Source organism: Diabrotica virgifera, chromosome 6 (genome assembly GCF_917563875.1).
Source record: "Diabrotica virgifera virgifera chromosome 6, PGI_DIABVI_V3a".
NCBI lineage: Eukaryota > Metazoa > Arthropoda > Insecta > Coleoptera > Chrysomelidae > Diabrotica > Diabrotica virgifera.
Window position 1 is genome coordinate 29716714 of NC_065448.1, and position 15152 is coordinate 29731865.

At 32.6% G+C, this 15152-nt stretch overlaps 1 protein-coding gene across 1 annotated transcript in view; it reads right to left on the reverse strand.

Moving 5' to 3' along the window:
- LOC114335746 (baculoviral IAP repeat-containing protein 6) overlaps nt 1-15152 on the reverse strand; it is a 214717-nt gene that overhangs the window by 172349 nt on the left and 27216 nt on the right. The window contains exon 4 of the mRNA XM_028286039.2: nt 3370-3605. Within this exon, the coding sequence (XP_028141840.1) occupies nt 3370-3605 (236 nt within the window). The remainder of the gene's footprint in view (nt 1-3369; nt 3606-15152) is intronic.

Below are 15152 nucleotides of genomic sequence, written 5' to 3' on the forward strand. Positions count from 1 at the left end.
ATTCTAAAATAAAATAACATTATAGCAATTTTGTAGAGGGTTTTTTAGCGAACAATTTCCACTATAAAGTTGTTAATTCTATTTATTTATATAGGTTTTACAGCGCTTCAAACTTGACCAGATTCTCGAATGCTCATAGGGATACAATAAAAACAAAAGTTAGGCTTACTTTTCTATCTATATATATTTTTTATTCATACAATTTATTATGATTTTAACATTCCTATGCTATTATTAATCTGTTTTTGACCTTTCTCCCCACTATAAAACTTATAACCCTAAGCATATATTATAGAAAAAGGCCCAAGAAGTTGTTTGAAGACAAATTCGCCGGTTCAGAAGCAGAATGACGCAACCGCAAAATTCAAAATTCTTAAGAAGAGCAAAAACGAATTTTTGATATCAAAATCATAAAGTATGATCAAAATTAGCCATTCTACACACCGTGGTCAGGAACTCGAGATATAAGCGTTTTTTGGGGTGTGCCGCTTGTTTATGAAGTAACATACCTTTTTTCCTATTGTATATTTTAACTTAAAATTTTCCAAAAAACTTCTTCATGAATTATATTTTATTGTTGTGTTGGTTAAAATTATAAACTAAAAAGTTTGTTACTCAACTTTTTTAAGTAAACATGAAACTAACGAAATGATGACAAAATGTTTAAAAACTAACAAGTCCTTTTTTAATCTCTTTAAACATTTTGCACAAATTTCATTGTTATCTACATTCTTCAAAGATGACACAGTAAAATTTTCAAAAGGAAATATTTACAGCGACCAAAGATACAGCGAGGTAAATTTGAAAAATCATCAAAATTGATTTTCGGCATTTTTGTAAAAAATTTGATTTTTGAACATGTTCCACCAAATCTAGATAAAAATAAACTTCATATTCGGATTCAGCGACCTCGAAAACATAAAAATAGACCAAAATGGGTCATTCACCTTAAATTTGATTTTCATGGTCGGCATAACGATTGCTGCCGCTCGACTAATATAAAATATTTTTTTTATTGTATTCCTATGAGAATTCGAGAATCTGGTCAAGATTGGAGCGCTGTAAAACCTAGATAATAAATAAAATTAAACAACTTTATAGTGAAAATTGTTCATTGGAAAATCCTCTACAAAATCGCTATGATGGTATTTTATTGTGAAATGAACGGAAAAAAAGTTATAACCTCCAAAAGGAAACTTCTTACAAAAATTTTCTCATATTTTTGTTTATAACTTTTTTGTTGGTCACTTGACGATAAAAAGTACATAATAGATATAAAATTGTAGAAAATTTAATTTGCTACATTTTATGTGTAACTAAATTTTCTGTAGGATTGCTAGTTTATGAGATACAGCGCGAAAGCCCTTTGCACCCCTTTTTCCAATATAGCGGCCGGGGGACATGGGTGGCGACCCCAAAAACTTGAACTTAAGCTTATACTGAACCCCCTTACACATTAAAAAAAATAAAATTATCAAATATTTAATTACTGTCACAACTGTCAATGTCAACTTTGATTGGGTTGCTTAAAACATAATTATTGATTACAATTATGAAATTAGTTAATCAATTATGTTAATAATTGTTACGTTAATTGATTATCTAATCTCATAATTATAATCAATTATGTTTTCAGCAACCCAACCAAAGTTGAGATTGACAGTTGTGACAGTAATTAAATATTTGATAGTGATCATTGTTGATTAGCGTTTGAACAACCGGCCCTAAATGTAACATTTCAATGGACTAAATATGTTTCTTAGATAACGTGTTGTAGTTTTTCAGTGCAATTTTTATCCCGACTCCTTCTTTTACTCTCTCCTTTGTATCAGCTCCAACCCAAAGAAACCAAGATCCTTCGTGTATTTTCTTAAGACCTTTTCCTTTCATCTTCGTTTCCGTTATTCCTAATATTTCTGTTTTTTGTCTTATCATTTCTTCTACAATGGTGTTTAATGTGTTAATAAAAAATATGTGGTATAATTATTGACTTGAATCGTGTACCGAAAGTAATCTTAATTAGTTACCTTAGTTAATTTAATAATTCTGTAAATTTTTTTTAAGATAAAACCTATTAGTCCAGGGCGCATCTGTTTTGAAATGGACGTTGAGAGGTGACTCAAATTTTTTTGCAGAAATTGCTCGAAAATAACTCAAATAATAATATTTGAGTTATCCTCCCACTCAAAATGGTCCGGAACATTGTTTAAATAATGAAAATGTCAAAATATGAAGGAAAAATTCGATTTTTTTATTGGTTTTTTGATTATAACTTTAAAACTATTCATTATTGAAAAAAGTTGTACTGACATAAAAGTTGTACTGACATAAATGTAATAAAAATTAAAATGTATCAATCATTATCAAAGGTCATTGGAATGCCCAATCAGAGCAAACTATCCGCTGTCCTGCGCGTAGCACCAATAATTAATGTTTATTTAAAAAAATTCCTGACGCAGTGGTAGTTAATCGATTTTAATTTTTCAAATTGCAAATGAAAAATACAGTACATTTCTATATGCAAAAAAAAATTCAACTTGCTATCTGCTCCTGTAACATTTTCCTTTTCAGTCCTGTAACATTTTGAAAAAATGAATTTTTTTTTCGAAAGCTGGATTGCAAAATTTATTTTGCAAAATCTATTGAACCGATCTGAATGAAATTTACAGTATTGTTTTACAGTATCATAAAGTTGTACTAGGTGACATATAAGGGTTCTAAGTGTAGCATAAATGGTTGAAAAACGTAAAATGCGAATATGGGCCATTCCACGAACATACGCCTGTTTTGGATTACTTCGACAACGAATATTTTACTGTGCAGCATAAGAAGTGCGAAAGTAAATGGCGCTAATAATGATTCCAATAAACAACAATGTAATTTGCAATTTATTTTCGTTCTTCTTATTTTGCACAGTAAAATATTCGTTGTCGAAGTAATCCAAAACAGGCGTATGTTCGTGAAATAGGGTATACTTGTTTTTGTATGGTTTTTTTTCGCAATTATTGCTATTTTGCAACAAGGGTGACTATTTTTTAAATATTTAACCAGTTCTATATTGTAGCAAATTTAATTACGCAACTTTTATGTTAGTACAACTTTTCTCGGAAATGAATACTTTTAAAGTTATAATCAAAAAACGAAGAAAAAAATAAAATTTTTCCTTCATTTTTTGACATTTTGATTATTTAAACAATGTTCCGGATCTTTTTGAGTGGGAGGATAACTCAAATATTATTATTTGAGTTATTTCCAAGCAATTTCTGCAAAAAAATTTGAGTCACCTCTCAACGTCCAAATGTAACTAATATTTTTACAGATGCGCCCTGGTCTATATATCAAATGATTATTACATGTTCAAAAACTTACTTATAATCCATATGTGGCCACTGACTATACGTTTCTCGTCTCCTCCATTCGCTCGCCATAGATTTCCTATCAGAGGCGTTTACTTTTTCTGCAAGAAGATCCGACAGTCGTTCTTGTACTGCCGAAGCGACTCCTAGTTCGGGAATGTGCTGGTTGTTGGTCAATAAGTTTGCTACTGTAGTAGACGTTGCATATCGCAAATCTTCTAGAGGTGTGGTGAGACAGACAGTATTCCACTAAAAGAAGATAAATAATATATGAGTAAAGACTAACAAATTTTTATTAAAAAAAAATTAAGCTTAAGTTCATTAGGCTTTTTAAGGTGGTATAACACAATGTTAAAATTTATATAGTTTTTAGGTACAGTTACCGTCACTATTTCAAAACCAATCTTCAACTTAGGGGTATGTACGTGAACTGTAGACTTTCTATTTTAATAGTATCTAGTTAAAATTTCCAAAGAAAGTAGTATATTTTTTATAACTGTACTTAAAGGAGTCCATGTCATAACTTACTTAGTAACTTGTTGTAAAAATTCGTTTTGCATAATAATTTTTGAACTTCGGTAGAAAATAACTATCAGAAACGATTAACTACGCAAAAAGCTTTATTTTAAACAAAATTTCATTGTCCGTACTGCCATAATTTTTAAATTAACTGTACCTAAAGGTAAAAATTATTGTTAAAAGCTGCAATTTGGGGATTTTGTTCATATTACAGCATTAAGTTGGCATTTTTCTAGTGATAAATTAGTTCCGCTGTCACTTAATAGATGAGAAGATGAGTTCACGTGTCATTTAGTAGATGGCAGCAGTGATGTATTAAATGGCGACACATGCGCGTTTGCCGGATTTTAAGAAAATCTGCAAACAATTGAAAACGAGTTTTGTAACCACGGAAATACGATGAATCACGCAGTTTTGTTTAGAAAAGTGGCCCCACCCCCTCTCAGTACACATTTTGGGCCTTGTTTGACTTTCAATCATGATTGTATAACGTCTCAGTGTCTTAACAATACAAATATACACATTTTATGCTTGAAACCGTGACGTTATACAATGAAAGTTAAACGAGGCTCAAAATGTCTTAAAGTGTTTACTGGGGGATTATACTAGTTTTGACATAATACATAGATAACCTAAGCTCTAGTTTGTTATGTGGGGCGTATCTAAAAACAATTTAAGTTTTATTCACTTTCTGGCAAATTTAATTTTTATAATAACGAAAATAATGCATTGTTCGGATACAATTAGCTTTTTGTAAAGACGATGACATCGACATTTTTACACACATTACACATGCCAATGGCCATTAGTATTTGTTGAGGCATTATCTTAATAAAAAAATTGTAGACAAAACAATATTGTATAATCATTGATTAATTTATGTCAAAAATTTCCGTAAGTGAAAAAAAATATTGAAATTTACTGGAGTAATAATTAGATAAACCGATATGCAGACGATACAGTTGTGGTTGCTAGCAGTATTGATGAACTTCAGCATCTTATGGACAGGGTACCTACAAAGAGCGAGTGAAAAAAGAGAATTTAACCTTCAACATAAATAAAACAAAAATAGACACTAGTGAGCAAAACTCAAAAACCTGCCAGACAATTGAATATAAAAAACCAATTAATTGAACACGTTGACTCGTATATATACCTTGGAACAGTCGTCAACTCGAAATGGGATCAAAAAACCGAAATATATTCAGAGTATAACCATAGCTACATTTAACATGAGAAATATATTCAATCATTGCGACATATCTGTCCCACTAAAAATATGGCTGCTAAAATGCTATGTATTTCCAGTCTTGTTGTATGGAGCAGAGCTGGACAATAACGGAAACATTATCGAAAAGGCTAGATGTATTCGAAATGTGGGTGTACCTACGTATCCTCAAAATATTCTGGACGACTCACACCACCAACGAATAGGTATTGCGCCGAATGGGAAAACAAAAAGAAATATCTTTCACAATTAAAAAACGAAAACGTGAACACCTCGGTCATATATTATGAGACATGATAAATATCGTATACTGCAGCTGATAATATAGGGTTAAATAGAGAGTAAACGTGGACCCGGAAGAAGACACTCATAGCTTCAAAACTTACGCCAATGGTTTGGACTAACATCGATCGAGTTATAGACACGCTGTAAACAAAATTAAAATTGCTATGATGATAGCCAACTTCCACAACGGACAAGGCACATGAAGAACAAGAATTAAAAATGAGATGAAAATGTAAAATTGTCCGAGGAAAAAAACTTCCCGTGTTGACGTGTATCACCCTTCAGAGCTCCCAAAGCTTCATATACCTGGGCACAGAGCTAAACAGTCAGCTAGACCACTCAAAAAAATTAGAAGACGCATTGAAATAGCAAGATCTGGCTTCATGAACATGCTTAAAATGCTCTGTAACCACAAGCTATCAGTCACAATAAGATTGAGAACACTAAAGTGTTATGTGTGGTCTCTATGACTATATGGTTGTGAGACCTGGACATTAAAACAGTATGACGTCAACAAACTGAATTCATTCGAAATGTGGATGTACCGCCGAATGCTAAGAATAAGCTGGACCACCAAAACTACAAATGAAGAAGTACTGTAAATAATAAACACACGTCCTCATCTGGTCAATACAATCAAAACTAGAAAGACGTCATATCTAGGACACATAATGCGCCATAGGGAATTTGAGTAACTTCAGGTAATATTAGAAGGCAAAATCGAAGGTAAAAAGGGTATAGGAAGAAAGAAAAAATCTTGGCTCCGAAACATCAGAGATTGGACCCACATAACAGGGAATGACTTAATTCATCAAGCCCAGAACAGAGAGAAATTTGCCATATTGATCGCCAACCTCAATAGAGAAGGCACTTAGGAGGAGGAGGACAACGCAAGAGACCCTAAGAGGTAGTTTTCTGTCCCGATTAAACCCCGATTAGCTAACCAGGACATAAAATACTGGTCCTAAGGCTCAAAGATAGATAGAAAGTAACTTGTGAAGTGGTTACGATTGATTTGATTTAAGATGATAATTGGGGGTGATTTTCCTGAGGTTTTTGACCAAAAAAAAGGGACCAACTATATTTTGAGCATTTGCTTAGTTTTGATGCTACAAACTAAAAAAAAAAACAAAAATAAATATTTTTTAAACACTTTAAAAAAGTTGTAATGAGTTTTCCCCAAAAAAGTGCATCATTTTTTGGTTATTTTACGTTGAAATATTCACTTTGAAAACTATCTTTTATTAGCTACAACTTTGTTTCAACTGGGTCCATAGAGTTCATAATATATAGACCTGGATCCCGCGTACCTAAAACAAGTTGATTAATAGCAAGCTGAAAATTTGTTAATAGCTTAACGGTGTCTAGTCGGACAAACTTTGATGTATGGTAACACTAGAACAGGGGAAGTTTTATTTGTGGAACAGCTTAAAAATTTGGAACGTCAGACTACGAAAACGTTCCATGTATTTTGTCGGACAGAACTTCCAATTGCTTTGTTAGCATTTCATTAAACTTTCATGTAAAAATCAGACTGGTGTTTATCACCAACTGTGTATTTTAATGAGTGGAACACGAAGAACATGTCAAATGACAGTAATCAAGTCGGTTGTTTAGCAGTCTGATGTTTGCATGAGAGTTTAATGAAAGGGTAACAAATCAATTGGATGTTCTGTCCGACAAAATACCTGGGACGTTTTCGTAACACCCTGTTACGAAGTTCCCCTGTTCCAGTGTTCCCTCCCGTACATCAAAGTTTGTCCGACTAGACACCATTAAGCTATTAACAAATTTTCAGCTTGCTATTAATCAAGTTTTTTTGGTACGCGGGATCCAGGTCTAATACACCATTTTTTTATACTTTTTTAGAAGCTACATATTTTTGCTAAGAATGTTTTTTTCGGATAAAATACTTATTTTTTTAGTTATTTGTAAAAGCCGCCTAAAAACGTGTTTTTTACTCGCAAATAACTCGAATATTAATTTAGTGAAAAAATCCTATAGAACAAAAGTTGCTTAGAATTAGTCAGTTTATCCAATTTCAGACTTATTTTGAACGTATATTTTTTCACCCCCGAGATGGAATAAAACTCACCCTCAGGGCAAAATCTTACATCGGCACAGTATCACTTTTCTTGGTTGACATGTTACCTATCTGTATGCCAAATTTGATGTTAATCCAAGCGATTATTTAAAATTTAGAGCAAAAAGTGTGATTCAATGCATCTACAGTCGGAAAAATGAAAGAATACCCATGAACGAACATATAAAACACGCTGTATTTTCCTGTCACCGTGTCACAAAGAAAATTGTCCAACGCAAGTACATGTAATAATAATTCTTACATGTACTTGCGCTGGACAATTTTTTGTGTGACACGGCGACAGGAAAATACAGCGTGTTTTATATGTTCGTTCATGGGTATTCTTTCATTTTTCCTACTGTATATATTTATTACTACATACTTGTATTTCAAACAATTGCAAATTTCTTTATCAGTTTAAAATAAAAATTTTTGACCAGGTAAAGAATTAATAATTGTCACAAAATTACAAATCACATTATTACAAATATAATCTAAATACAATAAGTGATAAAATATTTCCAAATGAAACGTTTTGTATCTATTAGCATTGTTTAAAAAAAGATAAAAATTTGTCTAGTTATACAATGCTATCTATTAATAGTAAGAATTTACTATTTCCAGGTAAATAATTAAACACCCTCATCACTGTAAATACAAGTACGATTGAAGGCGAACAGTACCGATCGATCGGTAACGATCGTAAGTTCTATTTAGTACGTGGCAACAACGCCGTCGTTAATAGAATTAAAATTCGTCGTTATTAAAATGTTCCAATATATATACGTGCTGCCATCTACTGAAAGAATTGTTAAACGTTTAGTTCCTATGATCACCAACCATTTTGACTGTGGCGTTTACATACCCCCTTAAGGTCTATGTTCCTATACCAAAAAGGTACCCCTCGTTAAGATAGGCAAAATGTCCTCATTCCCAGAATTCAATTTTTTACGTTCTATGTGATTAAAATCCACCTAACCTGCCTAATGTCGAATTTTTTTTGTATCTTGTGTATTTTATTCAAAACTATATTCCTAATTGTTTCAGATTTTTCCGTAAAGTGCGCCATTCTAGGGTGATTGATTAGTAGGGTCAAGCTCAATAGCTCCGCTATAGTAATAGATAGCAATAAAAGTTAATAACAAAAATTTTAGCCACCTTTGAGCTTCACATTATAAAATTAGTTAAAATGTTACAGGGTGTTCGATAACACAGTGGCAGACCTAACTTATGTTTTTTTAAATGGAACACCCTATATTTTATTTTATATTCGAAATCCTGTTAACTTCTCCATCACAAAAATATAAAGGTTTGTAATGTTATACAGGGTATTTACAAAGTTATAACCAATTTTGTATGAAAATCGTAACAAGTTCAACTCCCTGTATAAATAAAAATAAGCACAACAGCAATGGTTTATTAATGCCATATTTTTTATTTATTGTCAAAATTTTTAAGAATTATTGATATTGCTAATTTTCTTTATATCAAATACAGGGTGAGTCAAAACGCAAGTACATTATTTTCTCAGTAATGTTAAATGGAACACCCTGTATTTTATATCATTATTGAAAAGTAACATTAACGTACTTTAATTTTTATATAACATTCCCTATGCCCAAATTTATTAGTTTTCGAGATATTTTCATTTTTCAGAACAAATTATTTTAGGTGTTTAAATTTATCTAAATTTTAAGTAAGCCATGACTGAATTGACAATTGAAGATTACCGATTATCAATCCGGTAATCAATGTAACAATGTAGCAAATAAAGAAATAAAAATAATTTATTAGTAATACATTTTACAAACAAAAACACAACCACTACATGCAACATTTTTGAAACAATTAAAAACTATCTTTTTATGTAAATGCAACAAATAAACAAAGAAAATTAGTAATAAATTTTACAAAAAAACACACAAACACAAAATACAATATTTTGTGAAGACAATTAAACACTACTTTTGTATGTAAATGTAACAATGTAACAAATAAAGAACGAAATATAATTTATCAGCAATACATTTTGCAAAAAAACATGTCTGAAAAAGTTAGAAGCTACTTTTAATAAAATATTTTTAATATTTAATTATATAAGGTGTTCAAAATTATCTCCTAATACGCCTAGTATGCCTAAAAACGATCATTGAATGAGCTACTTACTCTACGGAGCATTTGTAAATTAACACATCGAAATACACTTTGTATTCTATTTTTCATCTCATCCCTTGTTGTTGGAGGTATTTTATAAACTTCATTATTAACGTAACCCCAAAAATATCAGTCCAGTTTATTAAATTCTGGTGATTTGGGTGGCCACGCTACTGGTCCATTGAAAAATGAAAATATCTCGAAAACTAATAAATTTCGACATAGGGAATGTTATCTAAAAATTAAAGTCCGGTAATGGTACTTTTCAATAGTGATATAAAATACTTGATGTTCCATTTAAAATTACTGAGAAAATAATGTACTTGCGTTTTGACTCACCTTGTATTTGATATAAAGAAAATTAGCAATATCGACCATCCTTGAAAATTTTGACAATACGTTAAAAAATATGGCATTAATAAACCATTGTTGTTTTACTTATTTTTATTTATACAGGGAGTTGAACTTGTTACGATTTTCATATAAAATTGGTTATAACTTTGTAAATACCCTGTATAACATAACAAACCTTTATATTTTTGTGATGGAGAAGTTAACAGGATTTCGAATTTAAAATAAAATATAGGGTGTTCTATTTTAAAAAAAAACATAAGTTTGGTCTGCCACTGTGTTATCGAACACCCTGTAACATTCTAACTAATTTTGTAATGTGAAGCTCAAAGGTGGCTAAAATTTTTGTTTTTAACTTTTATTGCTATCTATTACTATAGCGGAGCTATCAGCTATACTGATCAGTCACCCTGTAGACTTAAAAATAGACCAAGTCAAGGATTTTTTTATAGGTTATATATAATTTAAAGTAACTCAGTCCTTTGGGATATTTAAAAGTGGGAGAAACACGTTCAAATCCCCAAAAAAGACCTCCGTTTTTTTGGGGGTTTAAACGTGTTTCTCCCATTTTGAAATGTTGCAAAGGACTGAGTTTCTTTACATTAAATATAACCTATAAAAAATCCTTGATCTGACCCATTTTGAAGTCAATAAAATGAGGAAAATACCCCAAAACTCTCTAAATCATCTTGGAGGAGATTACTAACTCAGTGAGCTTTATTAGTGGACTGTTTAGCATAGGGTGAATTTAAAATAGAATAAAAAAAATAACAGTAAAAAAACCAGACCTTAAAGTAAATTGTAATAAAAATATTTCCTACCTTGTCATTTCTCGTTGCACAAGCTGGAGCAGGCCTGCTATTTTTCGTACTGCTATTGCTGAGTAGTATAAAGTATAAATCACTCGCGAGGACTATATTGAGTTTCTATACACTTTTCGGAATGATTGTAAGTGACTGTTAACCAAGAGAGTTGGTTGGCGAATTGTCTTTTTAAAATGAGGCGAGTAGGCAGGTAATTACATACAAAAAACTTTAAGGTTTTTACTTGAAAATAATGATAAAAATTAATACATACTCACTGAATTAGGTATTGGCCTACTCGTATATACGGGGTGTCCCATAATATTGAAAAGAAAATGAATTAAAATATTCTTTACAAAAACAAGAAAATTAAAAATTGTTATTCCTACTTATGTGGACGAACCACAACCGCCCACCACAATACGCAGTATTGTTACGGCTCAAAAGGCAAAGGACATAATTTTACTATAGAGCGTTTATATATACCACTATTAGTTTTCACTGTGGCCACTCTAACTATACCATCAGATCCAGGATGAACCTCAATTATACGGCCCAAAGGCCATGGTAGCGGGGGAATATTATTTTGGCGGATTACCACTAAGGTACCTAGTTGGGCGTTTGGAGACGGAGAATTCCATTTAGCCCTTTGATGAAGAGTTTGAGACTTTCGAAGTTTGGAAGCTCTTATAAGAAAAGGGCCCGCAAAATCAACTCCAACATTACTGAAAGGTTTTAGTTGAGATATTCGAGCTAGCGGTAGATTTCCCATTAACGGAACTGGGGACAAAGGATTCACCTTAAAACATTTAACACATTTAGACAGTACTCTACGAATGGCTCGTTTGGAAGATATAATCCAAAAACGCTGAGAAATTAGGTATTGAACAGTTTGAAGCCCGGCGTGTAGATATTGCAGATGAGTAGATTCAATAATCATATCAGTTAATTTACAACTGTTAGGAAGTAATGCCGGAAATTTGCGATCATACGAAATGGGCGCATTAGCTAGGCGACTACCTACACGTAGAATTCCCTTTGCATCGATAAAAGGTGAAAGCTTTCTTAAATTTTTTGGAAGCAGCTGTTTATCTTGGATAAAATTTATTAAAGTATTAAAAAAGATCTGCTGTGTTCGTTTAACAAAAACCAGTAAGGAGTTATGTTGCTCCAATAAACTTAAACAACCTATTTCCAGATTACCATATCGGTTTTTGGTTACATAATGGAAAAAACGAATAATGTAACACAAACATCGAACACACCTATTTAAAGACGAATGACGATCCAATAAAATATCTAAAAAATTATTGGGAATTTCAGCAATCAATGCGACAGTCCGCACTTCCAAATTTACATTAGTAGACTCCTTTGAATTAAGTTCAAAGAACGTTAGCGGATCAGATTGTAAGAAGGTTGGCCCCGCCCACCATTTGGAACAGTTAATTAACTCAGAGGGTAAGCAACCCCTTGAACCAATGTCAGCAGGATTTTCTTCAGAAGGAACATAGTGCCAACATGAAGAAGTTACTCGTTCCTGCACATAAGCTACTCTATTGCTCACAAAAGTTTTCCACTGATAAGGGGAAGATTGTAACCAACGTAATGTAACAGCAGAATCAGAATAACAGTATATTTCCTTGATTTCTACTTTATCTTTAATAACAGAAGAAACAAAGGAGACTAGTCGAGCCACTAAAACCGCAGCAGACAATTCTAATCTGGGAATAGTAAGTCCCTTATTAATGGGTGCGACCTTAGATTTAGCTATAACAAAAGAAACAAAAGGTTGGCCTGAAGGTGATAAGCATCGAAAGTACAAGACAGCGCAGTAACCTTTCTCGCTAGCGTCACCAAAACAGTGAACTTCTAAGCGTAAAATATCGTCAATTAATAAACGACGAGGTAAATTTAATTTACTCAAATATGCTACATCATCAATGTATTTTTTCCACAAACGGATAATTTCTTTTGATGGAGCATCATCCCAACCAATCTTTTGAGTCCATATTCTTTGAATAAGGTGTTTAATTAGAAATGTTATTGGAGATAAAAATCCAAGAGGATCAAATATTTTTGCTAAATTGGACAAAAGATGACGTTTTGTACAAGAAGAGTCTAAAACTTGAACTTTAAAAGCAAATGTATCCGAAGAAGCGTCCCATTCCAACCCTAATACTTTAAGTGTTTTGGACGAAATATCATCATTAAATGTAAGAGGTTTTATTGCTAAATCTGATACAGCTAATCCTTTCAATAAATCGGGTACATTACTGGACCATTTTTTCAACTCAAAACCTCCTTTGGCAAGTAAGGCAATAAGTTCGTCTCTTAGTGCTAAGGCATTTTCGAAACTAGGACAGGAAGAAACGATATCATCAACGTAGGTTCCAGTTTTAAGTGCCTCGGCTGCTAGAGGAAACGAATCACCGTCATCATTAGCCAACTGATGTAGACATCTAATAGCAAGATAAGGAGAACAAGAGAGACCATAAACAACTCTGTTGATACGAAGATCTCGAACAGGTTCAGAATTATTAGAACGCCAAAGTACTCTTTGATAATCTGTTTGAGTAGGATTAATTAAAATTTGCCTATACATTTTAGAAATATCGGCCGTAATTACATAACCATGCAATCGAAAATTAATCAAAATTGTACAGATGTCAGTCTGAAGCTTAGGACCAGTGAATAATTTGTCATTGAGTGAGGGTTGATTTGGAAGATGCCCGGAACCATTAAAAACGACCCTTAATTTACTTGTTAGACTTTCAGGTCTTAAAACACAATGATGCGATAAATAGTAAACATAAGGTGAATCGAAGTTATTCAATGGGACAGGTTCCATGTGACCGAGCTCAACAAATTCCTTCATAAAGGTGCGGTATTGGTCATAAAGTTCAGGAGATTTTTGAAGCCTTCTTTCTAATGAATAAAACCTACTAAAAGCAAGTGATCTAATATTAGGAAAGACAGGATTTTCTTCCTTAAAAGGTAGATCTACTACAAAGCGTCCTGAATGTTCACGCGTATAAGTATTCATAAACATATTTTCCACTTTAGCGTCATCAGGAGCTAAGCAAAAAACTTCAGGGACTGCTTCTAATTCCCAGAATTTCTTTATTTGCTGATCCAAAGAAACCGTATCTTCAACTTGGCAAAATAAAGACGTAAGAGTAGGTGCCTTTGAAATATTTACTTTTCCCATAAGCACATAGCCAAATATAGTATTAATTGCATCAGGTTGATCTTGATTGCCGTAAATACGTCCATCCAAAAGAATTGTAGAGAATACATCAGCTCCTAAAAGAATGTCGATGGATCCTCTACGAAAGAAGTTATCATCTGCTAACTTTAAATTAGCAATATGGGGCCAAGTATTAACTTCTAAATTACATAAAGGCTGATCCTCACATATTTTTGTCAAGACTAACGCATCGGTTGTCAAAATAGGAGAAGATTTACGTACTGGTTTAAAAGAAATGGTAACCCCACCTAAATTAGTGGTCGACTGCATAGAACCTAATCCTTGGATGTTAGCTGAAGTTTTCATGGGACGTAAACCTAAACGCCTAAGGGTCTTTTGACAGATGAAGGACGTCATGCTTCCCGAATCTAACAGACACCTAACAGGTTGGTAGTTACCGTGACAATCAAGCACCTCAATACATGCAGTGGAAAGCAAAGTACTTTTATCAGCGGAAGAAAAACACACAGAAACGGATGATCCAGTCGTTGAATTTAAAGTGGATGCCGCCGAATCTTGAACATTCTCTTCTTTCTTAGAAGAGGAGAAGCAAAGGAGTGTATGATGTTTTTTATGGCACGAGTGACAAGTCCATGTAGATTTGCATAGGCTAGAACGATGTGATCCAAGACAGTTAATACACATCTTGTTCTTTTTTATTAATTGAAATCGATCTACAGGAGATTTTGCCAAAAAAACGGAGCATTTATAAATGGCATGGGTATCATTAGTTTTACAGATAGAACATTTTGGTTCAGGTTCTGTTTGAGCAAGCAATGATGTAGATTTGGAAGAATTAGGTTTTTTAGAAAAGTTAGATTTTGGTTTAGTGTGAAAATCAATATTATCTAAAGCGAGACAACTTTGATTTAAAAAATCAATCAGTTTTTTATAGCTTGGGATGGTTGAATTATTATGAAAAAGCTCAAAACGTGTTACTAAAGAAACAGTTAATCGTTTTAAAATCATTTGAACAAGTATAAAATCCCAATGTACTGTGGGTAGTCCTAGCTTATTTAGAGATGCCACATTTTTCGAAAATGTATCTAACAACTTGCGTAGTTCTTTTGGATCTTCTGAAGTCAGTTGTGGTGAACTTTCAAGGTTATTCCATAAATTGGCAGCG